Source organism: Micromys minutus, assembly GCF_963924665.1.
Source record: "Micromys minutus genome assembly, chromosome: 1".
Taxonomy (NCBI): domain Eukaryota; kingdom Metazoa; phylum Chordata; class Mammalia; order Rodentia; family Muridae; genus Micromys; species Micromys minutus.
Window position 1 is genome coordinate 25384087 of NC_137969.1, and position 18801 is coordinate 25402887.

The following is an 18801-nucleotide window of genomic DNA, read 5'->3' on the forward strand; positions in this document are numbered from 1 at the left end:
TAGAGCCAACTTGGGCTATGTAGAAGTTCTAGGCCAGCCTGGGCTACAGAGTGAGGGCTGCCCCAAAAAGGAAAAACAAAAACACAAAACAAACAAACAAGCAAACAAACAAACAAACAAAAACCAAGACGCTGGCTGACAAGATGGCTCAGTGGGTAGTGGTACCTGCTGCCATGGTTTACCATCTGAGTTAAATCGCTGGGGTTCAGATAGAGAAAAAGAACTGACTTCTGTATGTTGTCCTTTGGTGTCTATGCTTCTGCTGTGGTGTGAACCACCTAAATGAATTAAACAAACAAACAAAAAAACAAGGCCAAGTGGTGCATGCCTTTAATCCCAACACTCAAGAGTCAGAGATGGGCAGATCTCTAAGAGTTCAAGACCAGCCTGGTCTACAAAGCAAGTTCCAGAACAGCCAGGGCTGTTATATAGAGAAACTCAAACAAACAAAGAAACAAACAAACAGACAACAAGAACAAGAACAAACCCAAAATAAAAACCAAACCCCCCAAAGGCCAGAAAATAAGACCAAAATGAACATATCTAAAATGCTTTGAGCAGAGAGGTGAACATGAGCAGCCATATTCTTCCCATGCAAGGGAAACTGGTGAGATCTTGAGTCAGGACCACATAATGTCTCTGATCGGGGGAGCAGGCGGCAGGCGGCAGAGGGAGAGACTAGAGTGAGGGCCATAACTCTGTGCACAGCAGCTCCCTGTTTAGAAGTGTTTAGAAGTCTAGAAAGCCCTTCCTGGAAAACGGTGGTTGCAGGAGGTAGGACCACCCATGTAGGTCCAGCACAAAGTGTCTAGTATCAGAAGAGCTGGCCTCCTTTATCCTGTGCCTACAATGTCCTTTTAACAAGAGGAGAAACATAGCCAGGCCTGCCAGGAGCATTCTGAGAGGACTTAATCTTGTCCCAAGGACGGGATATTCCACGAGGGAGGGCTCTCATGAACATCTCTCCTTTGGGCCTGTATGAGATGGGCCCTGCTTCTGCCACCCCACTGGCTTTATCACACACCTCAGGCAGTCAGGCTGTCTGCTTTCATTCTGCTGGTGCCTTTGCCATCCTGGCCCATTTCCTGGTTGGTAGCTGGGTGCCAGCTTCAGAACCCCTTGCTGTGTCTCCATAGCAGCCCTGCCTTTGTCTCTTCCCACAAACTAGGTGCTCCATCATTGCAGGCCCTGGTCTTAGGTGTTATCTACTTGGGCATGGGTCATCATGTAACCTGCTGACTCTCCTTCTCCAGCCACCTGCGTGGACCTGCGTCTCAGGACCTGTGCGGATGTGGCCTATAACCATACATCGTTCCCCACACCCCTGGAGCACCGGTCATGGGAGGCAGTGGAGTCCAGCCCTGAATACATGCTGTTGGGTGTGCTGCACTTTCTCCTGGAGGGTCAGTGCAACCCTGACCTGAGGTTGCTAGGGTGCTCTGTGTTGGCCCCCAGATGTGAAGGAGGCCACATACAAAGGCCCTGCCGGCATGTCTGTGAGGGCCTGAGGGAGGCATGCCAACCGGCCTTTGACTCCATTGACATGGCCTGGCCCTACTTCCTGGACTGTGCTCGATACTTCACATCAGAGGAGGAAGGCTGCTATGACCCTCTGGAACAGCTCCGGGGTAAGGCAAGGCTTTGGGGGGTACTCCAGGTTGCACATTAGCTCTGGGAGTTACTGTTTGGGCAGGCATGTGTCAGGGCCCTGCTAGGGACATGTGACAAACAGATGAATTGAATCTGGGATAGCACAGGCAAGAGGGAGGAGCCACATCCTGGTGCTGACCCTGTTTCCTGTAGAAGGGTGCCAGTAGGGTCCTAGGAAGGATTGCTGAGAAACCAAAGGCTTCCGTGTCTATGGACTTAGAGAGGGGGGCCTTGGAGTGAAGGGCAGTTTACCAAGAGGGGAAAAGTGTCCCATCCATGGAAGGATCCTATTGATGGAAACAAATGGAACTCGAGCAGGGTAGACAGCGTGACCAGCTACAGCTGCCTTCAGAACAGGCATCACACTGGCCATGATCCTGTGACAGGGAACTTCTCAGCAGACTTTCTGGACAAAGCTGAGCCTGACGTGTGACACAGGCTATGTGATCCGAGTCTCTCTTCAGGCACAGTCTGCTGGACAGCGGCGGGGGTGGGGGGGGATATGATGCAAGCTGCATGGAGAAGGGCTTGTTCTTCTCTAGGGCTAGCCCGTGACGGAGGAGTGGGTTACACTGGATGCTAGAGTGAGCCGTTCACCTCGGGAGGTGTATGTGTGGAGACTGAGGGCTGCTTGACTCAGTGCCTTAGTAAGCGTGGCTCTTTCTGTCCCTGTCTGCACCTCTTCACCTGAGGGGATGGATCCACCATACACAGAGGGGATCACTGTGCCACCATGGGCCATGGAGCTTTCTGTGGGACAGACACAAGTCTTCCATACTGTCCTGGGCGGGAGTCACCAGCAATGCTTTCATCCTGCTTTGCAAGCCTTCTGTTGCCGTTGAGAAATGGAGGCCTGGAGAAGCAGATAGAACAAGGGCTTCCATTGGACTCACCCTGGCCAGCCGTTGGTGTATGGGCTTGTGTGTACAGCCTCATCTTCTGAGTACCTTCTGTGTACTGGGACATAAAGGCTGTGGGGAAGGTGCAGGCCCAGCAAGGCATGTGTGAGTGGCTGCTAGGAGGTGCCATGCTGAGCCTGGTCTTGGAGCCTGGAGAAAGCAGGTTGGGCTCAAGGGCAGGCGCAGCGGGTACTGGGCAGCAGGAGTTGTGTCCACACTGGGCTAAGGTGTGGAGGTGGCAAGCAAGGCTGGCGAGGAGAAAGAAAGCCAACCTGCTCTAGCTGAGCCTCCTGCCTCAAGAGAGCCCAGGCACTGGAGAGGGATTATTTTGCAACCACCAAATTGCTGGGTTCATCTGCTCTTTCTCCTCAGCGACCATTTTGAGCAAAAAGAAAACCACAAGTAGAGACAACATTAACTCTTTGCGGCCCCGGACAGCCTGCAGGGACCTGCCTCAAGTTTCTTCAGCCATCCGGGCTGACGAGGAACCCCAGGTTGCTAGCCACTGGGCTTCTTCTCTAGAGAGGAACAGGGAAATGGGGGAGGGGAAGTCCCAGCCCCCTCTTCTTCTTTGTGGGGGTCTTTCTGTCACAGAAACATTTGGGAGCAATCTCAGCAGACTACAGACTGTGGGGAACCACTCCTACCTATGCTGCCTGGCTCACGTGAGTGTTGACACAGCATAGGCCACTGTACCAGTAAGAACAGGGGGATGCAGAGCTGAGTTAGGCCCCACGTCAGGGTTATGTTGGACAACTACGGCTTAGAGGCAGAAGGCAGCCTCTCGTTGATTTCTGTAGCTCAAGGATTCCTAGGTGCACCTTCTCTTGACCTCTGCTCATATTTGAAAGCCCCACCCCCAGGTAGGCACCCACAGCATGCTGTCACCTTTATACTGGAGTGAAGACATGGTCCATATGCGTCTCCCGGGCACCGTCACTAGCTGGCTTGTGGCAGTGTCCCCCAGGAGGCCTGTGTGTTACTCCCACACTCCATTTGTACAGCAGTGAAGTGGGATTTGGGGTGAGGGTGTGAGGTCAGGTTGGTGAGCTGTCTGTGCCATGAACAAGTATTCAGTGCACACCCCAGCCACAGTTCCAATTCCTTCCCCAGGAGAGCCTGATGTGGAGGAGGCTCTGCCCTCCGGCCTGCCACCTACCTTCATTCGCTTTGCCCACCACTCCTATGCTCAGATGGTCCGGGTGCTGAAGAGGACAGCAGCCCGCTGTTCTCAGGTAGCCAAGACATACAGCATTGGGCGCAGCTTCGAAGGCAAAGACCTGGTAGTCATCGAGTTCTCAAGCCGCCCAGGCCAGCATGAACTGAGTAAGTGACCATGTGATCCCCAGGTATGACTCTGCCCCTGGGAAAAGGATGCAGGCCATTAGCCTTGGGGTGAGGAAGCTGGGAGTGACTGTCTAGTGTCCTCTACTTACCCATCCACGATCACCTGGGCATGACTGGTGAGTGACCACAGCCCACAAGGGCATTATGGAAAAGGATTTCTTCAAGCCTGGTATGGTGGCATACACCTTTAATCTCTGTACTTGGGAGGCAAAGGCAGGAGGATCTGTGTGAGTCCGAGGCCAGACTTGTCTACGTGAGTTCTAGGACAGCCAGGACTACATAGAGACCCTGTTTTGGGGAGGAAAAAAAAAGAAGACTTCTCCGGAAAACCGTATCACTTGAGTTTGGGTGCATGGGAACGAGTTGGTTTCATCCTAACAGATACTTCTCTGAGGAGACTGAGTAATATAGCAAGGGAATATATTACCTGAACTGATGACAGTATAGAGACTCTGTTTTCAGGGAGAGTGCAAAAATTTTCTGAGGGGTTGAAGGCTAGAGGGACTAGGGCAGGTTTTGGAAGGGACACTGGGTCAATGGGCGGTAGCTGCCAGAGCTTCAGTCCTAGACCCTTAATGTGGAATATGTCACCATCACCATCACCATCACTGTGGCCCTGAAGTCTTATGAGTCCTGGACCTGTGCAGGTCTGGATCCTGGTTCCTTTCTCTCTGTTCTGCTCCTCTTCTGAAGCACAGTTTGCTAGGCTGGTGGTGTGGACACAGTGGGTTTTTCATATCAAGGTCCAGTGATGTTAGGTGTGGAGGCCTACGTTCAGTTTTGGAAAATGCTAGATGGCTCAGATTCATCCACCCACCCATCCACTCATCCACCCACCCATTCATCCATCTATCCATTCATCAATCTATCTATCCATCCATCCATCCATCTACCTATCCATCCATCCATCCATCCATCCATCCATCCATCCATCCATCGACTCATCCATCTATCTACCTACCTATCTACCTACCTACCTATCTATCTTTATATATCTACTCATTCATCATCTATTCATCTATGCACCCATCCATCCATCTATCCATCCACTCATCTATCTGTCTATCCATCCATCCATCTGCTCATCCATCTATCCATCCACTCATCTATCTGTCTATCCATCCACCCATCTACTCACTCATCAGCTCATTCATACATCTTTTCATCCCTCCTTTCCAGCGACAGCCGTTTTACCTACTGAGCACTGATGCATTTGACTTTTTGCACAAATCCAAGCAATAGATGTCAACAGAAGTCACACACATCAGCGGCACCATGTATTATCATAGCATCCTTTACTTATGCTAACAACTGTGGCCAAACAGAAGAAATGAGCTCAAGAAGTGAGAGTCTAGACAGCTCATCACACCCAGAGACTTTTGAGTCAAAGCAAGCAGGAATCGGTCCCAGTATACCTAATACGCCCTTGCTAAACCCTGTCGGTGAGACAACACCCTATATCACAGTTTCTCCCTGCAGTGGAGCCTGAGGTGAAGCTCATTGGAAACATCCATGGCAACGAGGTGGCAGGACGGGAAATGCTCATCTACTTGGCCCAGTACCTGTGCTCGGAGTACCTGCTGGGCAACCCCCGCATCCAGCGCCTGCTGAACAGCACCCGCGTCCACCTGCTGCCGTCCATGAACCCTGATGGCTATGAGGTGGCAGCTGCAGAGGTGGGAGCTCCCGCTGCCTGCAGAAGGGCTGCTTCCCTTGGCACTCTTAACCTTTGACCTTACTCCTCATTGTTGAGGGTCTATTTGCAGCCATCTCTCCAGATGACCAGGGCTGAGCAAAAGCAGTGGTCCTGCAGCATTCTGCCCGAGGGGCAGGCAGGGTACTGAAGGAGCAGAGCTGTTGGGTGTTGTTTTTAGAACAGGGCTGAGGATGTAGCTCAGTGGTAGGTCACTTACTTGCCAAACATGCAAGATAAGAAAAAGAGTCCCAAGGGGAGAGTGTGCTGATGGAGGATTGGGAATGCTGACTAGGAGGAACAGAGTGACATGGGCAAGAGCCAATGGAGGCAAGAGGCTATGGAGGGGACAGGTGTGCCATGTATGGGAGAATACTTCCGGGCCATGATGCTAGGGGTAAGGCCAAGGCTACGTGGAGGCATAGAAGGTGGGAGGAAGGGCAAAGGCACAGAAGCCACAGTCCTGCTCAAACCTCGGTCCAGCTGAATCCTGAGCTGGAGGATGTGGGGGTTGGGAGATGCTGACCCTTGACTGGGTCCTTGTGTCCAGGGTGCTGGCTACAACGGTTGGACCAGTGGGAGGCAGAATGCCCAGAACCTGGATCTGAACCGCAACTTCCCTGACCTCACATCAGAGTACTACCGGCTGGCCTCCACGCGTGGTGTGCGCACAGACCACATTCCCATCTCGCAGTACTACTGGTGGGGTAAGGTAGGAGCTGTGTGGCCCCTCCCTAGGGCACTGGCCCCTCGGAGCCTCAATGTTTGGCCTGTAAGGTAGGCCCCGTCCCTTGCTGGGGCAGCAGCAATGTGTTGAAAGCCTGAGTGTTCAGCACAGATGATGTGAGTCTGCACCCTGCTGGAGCGCTCAGGACCCAGACACTTTCCCAGAAGCCCCGTGTTCTCCCTCAAGAATGGGCTTGACTGGAGCCCTCTCCTCTGTAGCTAGTGCAACCCGCTGCATGTCTGGACCACTGCTGAAGTCAGTGGGGCTTACTCAACACAGGCCCTGGACGGTCAGGAGCTGCAGGGGAGGGATGAGTGAAGTGCACCCCAGGGTGAAAGATCAGCACACACTCTGCCGTGACCAGAGGGAACTGTAGTGGCTGGACAGGAGTTCTACTGGATCTGGGGTGGGTGGGAAAGGCAGATGTTGGGCGGCTAGCCGGGAAGGTAGAATCTTGAAAGCAGTGCCCCAACCCCGGCAGGTGGCCCCCGAGACCAAGGCCATCATGAAGTGGATACAGACCATTCCCTTCGTCCTCTCAGCCAGCCTGCACGGAGGCGATCTGGTGGTATCTTACCCCTTCGACTTCTCCAAGCACCCGCATGAGGAGAAGATGTTTTCTCCCACTCCTGATGAGAAGGTGAGAGACAGACACCACGCAGAGGCTGAGCAGGTCTTCTGCTGGCACGGTCATTTCTGTTCTAGCTCACAGGCATTGCTGAACCACCAGGAGCCTCTTTGCTTGCTTCCTTCACATCCAGGAAATGCCCTGTCAAGCCAAGAGCAGTCTTCCTTCTCAGTGTCCTCAACTTCAGGGACGAACTCTGGTCCTGTGTTGTGTCTCTCATGTTGTTCCAAATGCGACCAGCAGGGGGCAGTGCTACCACATACATGGTGTCCAGTGGACTCTGAACTGGGCTCCAGCTTAGGTTCAGAGGATAGGGGCGGGGCTCTGGCTGTGCTGCTGCTCATGGGGTCCTTGGGTAAGGCCCCTGACTTCTTAGGATTGTTTTCTTCACTGTATGTGAGATCACGAGACCAAATGACACTGGGACCCTTCCAGGAATTCTCGCCCTTAAAGCTACCTTGCTCTGCCTCCCAGCCTGGCTGATCTTCCCTCTTGTGGATGTGAAAGCTGGTGGAGGGAGGGGAGGGCTCAGCAGTTCCTGGTGTCTCCCAAGTCTGGGGCTAACCCTCCATTCCCTCTTGTATTGCTGGAGGCTGCAAGCTCCTGTTTCGGGTGGGCCTGTGCAGGTCTGAGCTAGGCTCGGTCTCCAGTCAGATCTCCTGCGGGAGTCAGATAGGTGCGGAGAGCCTGGCGTACCTTCAAGGGTAGTTTTCATTTCAAACCTAGGGGAAGGGACCTGGAGGTAGGGACCATCAGGATGGACAAGGGCCAGACACCAGGGTCCCTGATCTCTCAGTAACCTGTCCAGGGGAACAGCTGCCCCTGAGCCCTTTTGGACCCTTGTAAAAAAATCAAACTGCTCTTACCTAGAACCTTCCAGGTTCCCGGGTCACAACAAAGAGGGAACTTCTCCCTCCTACTTAGTCCAGGGAGGAAGACAAATCAATCAATCAAACAAATAAAAACAGAACAACAGCACTAACAACAAAACAAGCTAGGACAAGACAGCCAGCCTCCGTGAGGAGCCCCAGAGGCTGGGGCTACAGTGTATGCAGACGTGTGTGAATGTGGGTGAGTTTGCACTCATGTTTGTGTTTCCTTATCATCGGGAGCGTGTGTATCTGCCTGTGTTCCCATGTGTGTCAGTAGAGGAACCCCAGGCTGGCCTAGACTTAGTGGAGAACAAGGGTGAGGATGAGGTGGACCCCCCCAAGTATGGAAGGGTACTTCAGGCTGTCAGACATTTATGCAGCCAGACCGGGATCAGTGCCTCATCCTTGTCAGCTGCAAGGGCTGTGCCAGCAACGCCCGGCTTCTCAGCCCCGATTGAGCCTGTCCATCAGCTCACACACTTGCTCATTCACTCATTCACCCATTCACTCATTCATGTACCCACTCTCTCCCCACTTCATTCATTCAAACCTTCACTCATTCATTCACTCATTTATACTCATTGCTACACGCATGTGCACACTCCTTCAGTGTGTGTGTGTGGGGGGGGGTTCTCAGATCATGTGCCTCCTTAGAGTGAATGCACCCCCTGGGCGGGCAGGTATGCTCTGAGCAGCAGGAGCCCCTCCAGGCCAGCCTCTTAGCCTCAGTGCCTGGGGATGTCTGTAGCGGGGAGGTTCACCTCAATGGGTCCCACTAGAGTCAGAAGAAATGAACCTGCTCCCCAGACATCAATCCTCAATCAATAACGGTGCAGCCTGCAGCCAGTGGCAGGCTCTGTGGAAACCACAGTCTCAGGAGAGGTGGGGAGAGTGTGTGAGGGAAGGAGCTGGCTGGGTGTCCCAGGAGACATCTTTGCCAGTGTTCCATCCTGCCAGGGAGAGTCCTGGGATCCACACTCATAGCTCTCAGTACTTCCTACTTGCCACAGCCCTAGGAGTCAACAGCTGCAGCTGTCAGGGTACTGTGCTCAGTGAGCTTGTTCCTAGGTCTCTGTAGTGGTGCTGCCCCTTCCCCATTCCTCCCTCCCTCCCTTCCTCCCTCCCTCCCTCCCTCCCTTTCTTTCTCCCTCCCTCCCTTCCTTTCTTCCTCCCTCCCTCCCTCCCTCCCTTACTTCCTTTCTTCCTCCCTCCCTCCCTCCCTCCCTCCCTTTCTTCCTTCCTTTCTTCCTCCCTCCCTCCCTCCCTCCCTTCCTCCTTCCCTCCCTCCCTTCCTCCTTCCCTCCCTCCCTTTCTTCCTCCCTCCCTCCCTTACTTCCTTCCTCCCTTTGTTCCTGCCTTCTTTCTTTCCTTCATTCCTTTCTGTTTTTTTGACACATAGTTTCTCTGTGTAGCCCTGGCTGCCCTGAACTCACTCTGTAGACCAGGCTGGCCTCAAACTCAGAGATCCACCTGCCTCTGCCGCCTGAATGTTAGGATTAAAATCGTGTGCCACCACGCCTGGCTTCTGCTGCAATACGTCATCTACACTCCTCATGTCTGCACCCCGCCTGCTCACATATCCTGCAGATAGGCCGCGCCTCTGTACATCCCTGCTCCAAGCCAGACATGAGGCTCATGTGCCCAGGATTTTGGGGACGATGGCTATAGCCTCCTTCCAGCCTCCACCCACAGAACCATGGAGGAACATGTGAGGATAGCTCCAAGGCAGGGATTAGAAGGAAGAGTGAGATTAGACAGTCTAGGTGCTGGGCCTAACCTTGGAGCCAAGCCCCTGTTTAGATAGCTGGGAGAGGTCTGCAGAACACCAACCTCATCTTCTCCAACTTCATCTTCAGATGTTCAAGCTGCTGGCCAGAGCCTATGCTGATGTCCACCCCATGATGATGGACAGGTCGGAGAACAGGTGTGGGGGCAACTTCCTGAAGCGGGGGAGCATCATCAACGGGGCAGACTGGTACAGCTTCACTGGAGGTGCGGCCTGAGCAGGCGGGTGGGCAGGGCCTCCCTCAGCCAATCTATGCAGAGTCCGTCTGAGTTTTAGTCACCTTCTTCCTGGAGAAGGGGGAACTGGGATGGTCCTGTGACTTTGGCAGCTACCGCTGAATTTATTTTATAATCAGCCATGTGGTGATTCCACTGGTGATCCAACCCTGGCTGCTTGTTAGGGGTTGAACAGGGCTGCTCCGTGCAGTGGCAGAGCCCCAGAGAAGCTGACATTTCAGGACCACAGAGGACTTTTTGCTTCTGTGTAACAGATCCTAATGGTTGAGATATGGATATATTTACTGAGTAAGATACTGCGTGCTTATTCTCTAAGGCTTCCGGGTTTTCCCAAGCTCAGCACTCACCGGGCCTCTGAGTCCTCACTGGCTGCTGTGTGCTGGCTGGGTAAAGGTGTCACAGGTGCACTGTGGGAGACACATGCTATGTACACCTTGGAGCAACTACTGAAGGTCCCCCCTCCCGCAGCAACAACCACCCTTCATCTGGTTCCTTCTGTGTCCCTTGGACCATTCTGCAACGGGCAAGAGACAGATTCATAAGACCCCTGTTAGCAAGGCCGGGGCTTTCTCACCTTGCAACTCTGTCTCCCAACAATCCTGCTCAGGTGGCCGATGGCTGCCTTTCTCATGTGTTCCAACACTACTATTTGGCCCTTTTGAGCTACCAGGAACTAGCCCATGCCACTTCTAGCACATTCTCTTCTTCCCAGGCTTCAGGTACATTGGGTCCCCAGATGCCAGGCAGGGTCCTACTGTCAAGGCTGAACTGGAGAGACCAGTAGGCTTCCTTCCAGCAGCTGGTAGGTCCGCAGGGCAGATGGACCGTGGCAGTGATACCTACAACAACTCAAAAGTCCTTAGAACCAAGGGAGGGGGGCCGTTGTTGTCACAGCCCCCCCCCCCCCCCGACTTACTCTCCTGGGAAATGATCAGGTCTCCCTGAGCTGCTGTTAAGTCTGGACAACTGTGTGCTGTGGTCATTGTCAGAATCCTTGGGGGCCATAGGCCCGACAGCTGGGACACAGAAACCCATTTGGTATCCTGGTTAGTTTCTCTGGGAGAACAAAATTTTAATCCCACGGACTCTGCTATCTACCTGTCTGAAATCAAAGTTTACCTCTGTGGCCTGATCCTTCTACTCCTGACCTTGGGGTTGTGCACGGGAGAACAGTGGCTGAGTAAATCAGCTCTACATGCAAAGTGGTGCTGGGCCTGGAGTCTTGCGCCTGCAGCTCTCTGCCCTTGACACCCAGCTGCCCACCCCACAGGGATGTCTGACTTCAACTACCTACACACCAACTGCTTTGAGATAATGGTGGAGCTGGGCTGTGTGAAGTTCCCGCCCGAAGAAGCGCTCTATGGCCTGTGGCAACACAATAAGGAGCCCCTGCTGAACTTCCTGGAGATGGTGAGCCCTGCCCTCTAGAAGCATCCCAAGGTGGGAATGGAGTCCAGCTCTGCCCCTAGGCTCCATCTTCCTGTCTCCATCTGGGGCTCAGTGGAAGCATCTGTTGGTGACTTCTCTGACCATCCATCCAAGACTGGGGCTTTCCAACCCTGTCTTCCCACACACCCTGAGCAATGTCAGGTAGATGCCCATTGGGTAAGAATCTTATACCTGTCAAGCGTGATTGCCAAAGGGAGCTCGGGGGCTGGCAGTCTTTCAGAGGGGCTGGTAGCCTGGAGGAGGGTGCTGGCCATCCTCCAAGCCCTGGAGGTTATCAGGAAGCAGCAGGGGAATCAAGCTGAATCTTATGGAAGAAAAACCAGGCTGGAGCAGGTACTCTCCGAGCAGAGGGAGTGCTGCAGGTAACTCAGTGGTGCACTGGAGACCTACAGGGTCCCTTCCTGAGACACAGCGAGCGTGGCTGCAGGACTGAAGAGGCCATTTTGTATGGGAGGGTCTCAGAGGTGATTCTGGGATACAGCCTGTTCACACATCACAGGCCTCCAGGCTGAAGGGTAGACTGTCTGAGCGTACCGGCCTCTCTGCCATCTGTCCTGCGGACATAGGTGGGCAGGCAGTGATGGGGTGGCTGAAAAATACATCCTCAGAATCCCCCATTGGATCCCTGAGCTAAGGTCTGCTGGGTCAGAGGAAACAGGTACCTGAGCCCAATGCTTCACCCAGCATGGAGAGCTATGGGGAGCTAACGCCTCCTGGAGAAATCAGCATTCAGATGCAGGGTGGCCATGGCAAGAGCACAGTGCTCCACAGTTGGTGGCCCTGTCCTAGGCAGTCCCATCCTTAGATGATGGGGCTTGAGAGAACGGTCACTGTGACCACAGAGGCACATGGCCACGACAGAGGGGGAGACAGAGAAAAAGGAGTGGCCATGCAACGTGTGTGAAATGGCAGCTGCCTGGAGCTTAAGTCTAAATTTTGTGTCCCCAGGTTTGGCTCTTGAGCCCTGTTTTGTTTTGTTTTTCCTGGAGAGATCAGGAACCTTCTACCAGGTCGGGGCCTTGTTAGAGCAGCAGCAATGGGAAGAAGACACCCTCAGGTGGCACAGAATGTGGCCATGTTTTCTGTGGTAGCTGGCATGTCATCCAGGCAGGGTGTGTCCCCTCCATAGGCAGGGCTCGGGGCAGAAAGCTCAGGTCGTTGTGTGGTCGCCTGGGGAAAATGGGTTAGAAGGGGCTTCGGTGGGACTGGGATCGCTCGGTGGATATTGCACATGAAGTCTCAGTGTCTGAAGATTTAATGGCAAGCTGACTGGTGGCCAGTCGGGCAGCACTTGGCTTACTCCGAGACAGATGACCCCCAGGAAAACGGGCTTGGAACCTGATAAGGATCAGGTCTGTCATGGCCAATTGAGGTCACTTTCACAGTGATCCTGAGCAGGCCCAGGGTGAGGGTGGGGGGTAGAAGAGACAGAACCTATTCTTCCTGTTGCTCAGCTCCAGGCCCTAGGGTGGCAGAAGAGAACCTCGGTTGAAGTGTAGACTAGAGATTAGCCAACTGGAAGGAGGGGCTCCCATGGACGGGGCCCTGTTTCCTTGAGTAGCAGAGGAGACACAAATGCTCACCCAGTAAAACCCAGTAAAACCCAGTAGGGAGAGAGAAGCTGCACTATGGGATCATCAGGAATGACATCTTAGAGGCTGAGGGTATCTGGGAGGTGGGAGAAGAAACAGGTCATCACTGACAACCAGAACATCCTAAGATAGCAAAGGTTCAGGGGAAGGGGGTCGGCAGAGGTCTAGAGGGATACACGTGTGGGGGAGCCGGAGGTTAGCCATAACCACTGACTCAAGGGGCAGCTTTAGCGAGGTCAGCTGAGCTGGTGCCGTGTGTGGGGTTCAGTGAGTGAGGAGGAGCAAGCGAGGATCTGGGTTGGCACCGTGGCCTCTGCACCGTCAGGTTTTCCTCAAACAACAACCCCTCCTCTTGCTCCGCAGGATAGTGTTTCTGATTTCAGCTCCACGGAACAGCAATCGGTACTTAGGAGCATCCAGGCAGTGGTTACCTGTCCAGGGATGGCCAGCTGCCACTTATGTACCCATGTCATTAGAGTTCAGTTGTCCATTCCGTGCCAGCCACGCTCAACACGTCCTCTTTCCCCAAACACTCAACACTGTTTCGTTTGTTTCTAAACTGCAGGAGACGAGTGACTAGATTGTTATGTCTGCCTCAGTGCCACTGGGGGTCAGAAGGAAGGATGGCAGCCACTGATAGCCACTGGCTTTGAGCAGTGGGGACTTCTGGGATTACTGGGTTCCTGACTTTGCTCATCTTAGAGGCACTGTGGGCCCTGGGTGTTATCGGCAGCTCTGGCCCCATTTGGACCCATTCCGTAGCCAAGGAAGCTAAGTGAAGAAGCAAGTGGTTTTCTGGGGACAGGTGACCCCCTTGAGTGCGGAAGGCACAGAGTGTGGCTGGGAAGCAGACAGGTCAGTTCATAGTAGGACTGAGTGCGTCCAGCTCCGTGTCCTCCCTGGGTCCTGGGTTTTACTCTGAGGGTATCTGGTGTGTAGACAAGACACATGCAAATATAAATAGTGGTTTGGGGGTTCGAGGCCCTGGTCTGCGTCCTCACCAGCCTTCCTTCTAGAACCTCTGCTCAGAAGGAACCACAAATGCCTGCCTGGGTTAGGAAGGTACTGACGCTCAGAAGCACCTAAGAATGGACAGCGAAGGTTGTCCTCAGTGTCGTGGGTCAGGAAGGAAGTGAGCATGACCCTTATGACCCTTAGGCAGAGCTGCAGCGTCAGTCCAACAACCCAGAATGTTTGAGACAGATTGACAGAAACCCCTCAAACTGGGAACAAGGTCCCCAGATCGACTTACTCGATTGTACAGCAGAATCCCAACTCAGAGGAGCCTGGGGGGCACCGGTGAGGATGACATTGGGGTTAGACATTACCTCTGTACCTTCTCTCCGGTGCCTTTAGGTACACCGAGGCATCAAGGGCGTGGTGACAGATAAATATGGAAAACCAGTCAAAAACGCACGGATTCTAGTGAAAGGCATCCGCCATGACGTCACCACAGGTGAGCGACAGCCTGCACCCATCTGTGGGTGAGGCCAGTGCCGGGCTCCTAGCTCACCAGGTTCTCTGGCCAGTCTCGACCAGCTTGGTTGGGAGGGTGGCAGATCCCTGGAGTTGGGACCATGTGTGTAGCATATTTAGTTACTTTGCTTGCTACTGGGACAAAAATCCCTGCCAAGAAGCAACCTAAGGAGGAAAAGGGTTCATTTAGTCCCATAGCCCATCCTAGTAGAGAAGACAATGGTGATAGGCTCTACCCTCTAAAGGTTCCACAACCTTCCAAAACAGTGCCACTAACTACGCATCGATTGTTCAAACACGTGAGCATATGGGGAGCTCGTCATATTGAGCCCACAACACTCTGAAAGTTGATTTTGTCTCACATGGGCTTTGGCTGTCCTCAGGCCTTCCTCGGCTGGAATATTGTCCCAGGTGCTGGAGAGGTGGCTCTTGCAGAGGACCCAGGTTAAATTCCCAGCACAGTGGTGATTCATAGCCATCCGTAATTCCAGTTCCAGGGGACCCAAAGTCCTCTTCTGACCCCTCAGGGCACCATGCATGCATGCGGTACAGACACGTGTAGGTGAAAGATTCAACTGCATATAGTAAAACACTTTAAAGGCAATTTAAAAATAGATGCCTATAATGTGGGACTTGGCAGGGCCACTGTCTGGTAGAGGGTAAACTTGCAAACTAAAATGCCTGGGGACAGGGTGAAGCCTTTCCGGAAGAGGTGACACCTTAGTAGGGCTTTGAGGAATGAATAGGAGTCTGATGAAGAGGTGGAGGACATTCTAGGTGGAGGCAAATACTTATCCCACCCTGTGCTAAGGCCCTCTTACCCCCATCTGCCATGCAGCCCCCTTACCTTGACTACCATACTTCTGCCTCAGCCTGAAGCCCTCTGAGAATTGTTTCTATTTTCTTTGAAGCCCCTGACGGTGACTATTGGAGACTCCTTCCCCCAGGTTCCCATATCGTCATTGCTCAGGCCCCTGGCTACTCCAAGGTAATGAAGAGAGTCACCATTCCCCTGCGCATGAAGAGGGCTGGCCGGGTGGACTTCATCCTGCAGCCTCTGGGGACAGGAGCCAAGAATGTCCTTCCTGGACCTTCCAGAGCTTTACCCCGGTCCCAGGATCCACGGGGAGAGCCCACACAGCTGGATTTCGAGCCCCCCAGGGCGCGTAGGCAGCCAGCTAGTGGGAACAAGCCATGGTGGTGGGCTTACTTCACATCACTGAGCCCGTACAAGCCACGCTGGCTGCTCAAGTACTAGAACCCCTCTCAGGCCCGGCCTCGATGTCCACCTCCACAGCCCGGGCTTCTGTCTGGAGTTTTCCAGCCACAGACACCACACACAGCCTCTCTGCAGCTTATTAAAGCGTGTTTACCCACTGTGACGAAAGGCTCTGTGCAGAGAGGGGAGGCATTGGGTCCTTACCTACTGAGGGCAACTCAGACTGGTAATAGTGAAAAATACCCTAGGAGGTGCTCTCCCTGCCCCGAGTAGTACTGGAGCAATCTAAGCAAGGCCCACAGGACTGCTGTCCTTCCCCAGACCATGAGGCCTTGAAGGCTGAGCTCTGGATCCTGCTGCTGCAGGGTAAGTGGGCAGGAATCCCCTGATAGGAATAGTAGGGAGACAACAGAGAGATTCCAAAGCAGGATCAAGGTCTCGAAAGCAGAAGAGTCAGCACCGGGGTCCCTGCAGCTTGACTAAAATCTGCCTTTGGGGTGATCACAGGATCCATGGGGTCTGATGCTGGGGCCCAGACCTCTTCATTCTTATGTTGCTACCAGCTTAGGTTCAGAGACCTTCCATGAGCCCATATTCCCCATAGGCTGTCTTCATGGGCTCTCTTACTCTAAAGGGATTTACCAGGTTTATATTTTTTTAACAGTACAAGTTCTTCTTCATAGCCTAGTCCTGGAAGGGCTGCATTTTCTCTGCTTGGCTGGTAGGTATCTCCCTTTTTTCTGTGTCGCATGGGGTCATGACAGCATGAGCATGACTTGACTATCACCAGCACTGACTTGTTCCACGGCCTCTTGGCAGCCTGGCCCCAACACAAGTTTTCAGGGCCACGGCCTACGTGCTGTCCTCACCGGCTCGCGGTGTGTGGTTGTTTCTTGAGCTATGAGAACATCACAAGGGCCCTGCAGTTCGCAGCTGCCAAGCCAGGCGTGTGAGCCCCCAAGAATGATCTGGTTTGAGAGTCTTGTCAAGTTTGGAATCCTGGTGACCTGCGTTTCTCTGGGTGTCTGATGGTCTCCAGGCCAGCATTTATTTGGCTCCACTGTGTCCAGGACACCATGCTGAAGTCACTGCATGCCCTGGAGCAGAGACCCCAAAGGAAGAGCAATATTGGTCAATGCAGCAGAGGGAACTGGCCAAGACTGCCAGGTCCTTGGTATGTGCTAGTGGCAGCTAGGTCCCTTTGGCAGGACACACACACACACACACACACACACACACACACACACACACACGTGGGGCTTCCCTAGAATTTCCCCTGACCTGTTCACATAGCCTGGAAGAGCAGAGCTCAGTGAGAACTAACAGTCCCAGTCATGCCCGAGTCCAGTGTTGGGCCCTGATGACAGGCCTGATGGGAGATGGACAAAGAGTCTCAGAAAAGCTATGCAGGGTGGGTAGTGGCCAGTCGGGGGTGATGAGGCTGTGACATCCGGACCAACCCTGCTTTATTACCAGTGTTCATATGCTCTACTATGTCCTTTGGTGGCTGCCAATGGAGTCCTGGCCATCCTTGATGACATCCTCTAGAATCCTGTCCCCCCCTCCCAGCACTCTGTGTGTGCTTCTTGCTTCCAAGCTGCTCCCCACCCTGGGCCTTGTTGGCAGGAAGGTTATAGGGAGATACCTGGGAGGTACTGGAGTATCTAGGCTGAGATCCAAGGGACACAAAGCTCCCAGTGGCACACCGGAAGAGTGATGCTTGTGTATGTCCAGATTGAGTTCCCAACAGGTGAAGAAGCAAAAAGCTTCTTTCCGGTTTAGCTGCAAAATGCCTGAGGCGGTCTGAGAAAACCTGAGACTTCAAACGCAGGAGAGAAAGAGGTTCAGGGTGAATCAGGCCTTGTGAACAAGGTTCAAAGGAAAGAAGACTGGATTCAGAGGATGGCCTGAAAAGGGAAATCCTGAAAGGTTCCAGCTGGGCATTCAGGAGAGACGCTGAGACCAGTTACTGAGGAGCAAGCAGTGATTAGAAGTTATTAATACTGTAGCTCCACAGAGATAAGCCATTGTGAGGCTTTGAGGAGACTTCAGGTTCTAGGACCAGAGACAGAAACATGGGGCAGGCTCTGAGGAGAGGCATTCAGGCCCCATGTGGCTGAAGTGGGGTATCTTCATTAGATCCTTCTGAGAAAGGGAAGGTTTTCCCCAGCACACCCCTGCAGCCAGGCTTGCTGATTCTCTCTGGCAGTGAGCAGGAAAAGAGGGGTGTGTGGCCATCAATACTTTCTTTGATGTAAACGCACCTCCTAGGCAATCCTGGGACCCGGGAGTCTGTTAACTAGAGAGTCAAAAAAGAACAAGGTCTCAGTAGGGCACCTGACAGTGCCCGTGTGAGGGGAAGGGCTTCTGTGGGTTTTATAGCCTGAGGAATAGCTGGATTTTCACTGAGAAGCCTCAAACACATGAAAACCAAGGCCCATGGTGAAGGGATTCATGGCCATGGTAAGGAAGCATTTTAAAGCAGAAATAAAGCTCAGGGTGGGGCCACGCTGATCGCCCCTGCACACAGGAGATCCCGGACTTCAAGGTCATCCTCAGGTGCAGAGTGATTTGAAGTCAAGTGCTTTCCAAGGCGGTAGGGGGAGAAGGCTGGGGAAGGGGTCTGACCTGCAGGGGCTTGGGGAGGGCAGCCCCCTGAGTGCCAGTTATAGGAGGACAGTATGTGGAGCCCCCTGGTGGCCACACTCAGTCAGTTTGCTTGTGGAGCGGTAACTGTCTTTTGCTAGTATGGAGAAAGGGACTTCAGGGTCCCCTGGGAGTGAGTGGGGACTGAGCCGCATCAACATGATGGGGGGGTGATGGCCACGGCCATGGTAAGGTGTACCTGCTGCCATTATTTACCACCTTTGCAGCTGCCTTAGTGCTGACCTGGGGACTGGAGAGAACCTTGGAATATTATTGATTCTGGAGGAATCTAGACGGCCACTTACAGACATGTCTACCAACTACAGTCTTCTCTCCTACCCAGTACAAGCTGGTCTAACTCTGCTTACGACCTAAGGACAGGAATGGGGGTCATGCCCCAGAAGAGAAGCTGTTGTTGCTGTCTAATACTTTCCCTCCCTCCTCTATGGTTTTATGACGTTTTACTGACTTTTTTTTAGAAATTAAATGACTGACATTTGCCACAAACAGTTCTTGATGTGGCTGGGAAGTTCCCCAATGCAATTCGAGGCTGATTATTGCACTACAGCCAGCGTCAGAAT

The 18801-nt window shown here is 53.2% G+C and overlaps 1 protein-coding gene across 1 annotated transcript; it reads left to right on the forward strand.

The window, feature by feature from the left end:
• Positions 1 to 1543: 1543 nt before the first annotated feature.
• Positions 1544 to 15613, forward strand: CPZ (carboxypeptidase Z; the record flags this gene model as incomplete). The annotated part of the gene is made up of 9 exons (XM_080923472.1): positions 1544 to 1628; positions 3663 to 3875; positions 5376 to 5572; positions 6140 to 6301; positions 6798 to 6956; positions 9673 to 9808; positions 11109 to 11248; positions 14236 to 14335; positions 15267 to 15613. 9 exons carry the CDS (start codon positions 1544 to 1546, stop codon positions 15611 to 15613), a joined length of 1539 nt encoding a protein of 512 aa, XP_080779598.1.
• Between the last annotated feature and the right edge of the window lie 3188 nt (positions 15614 to 18801).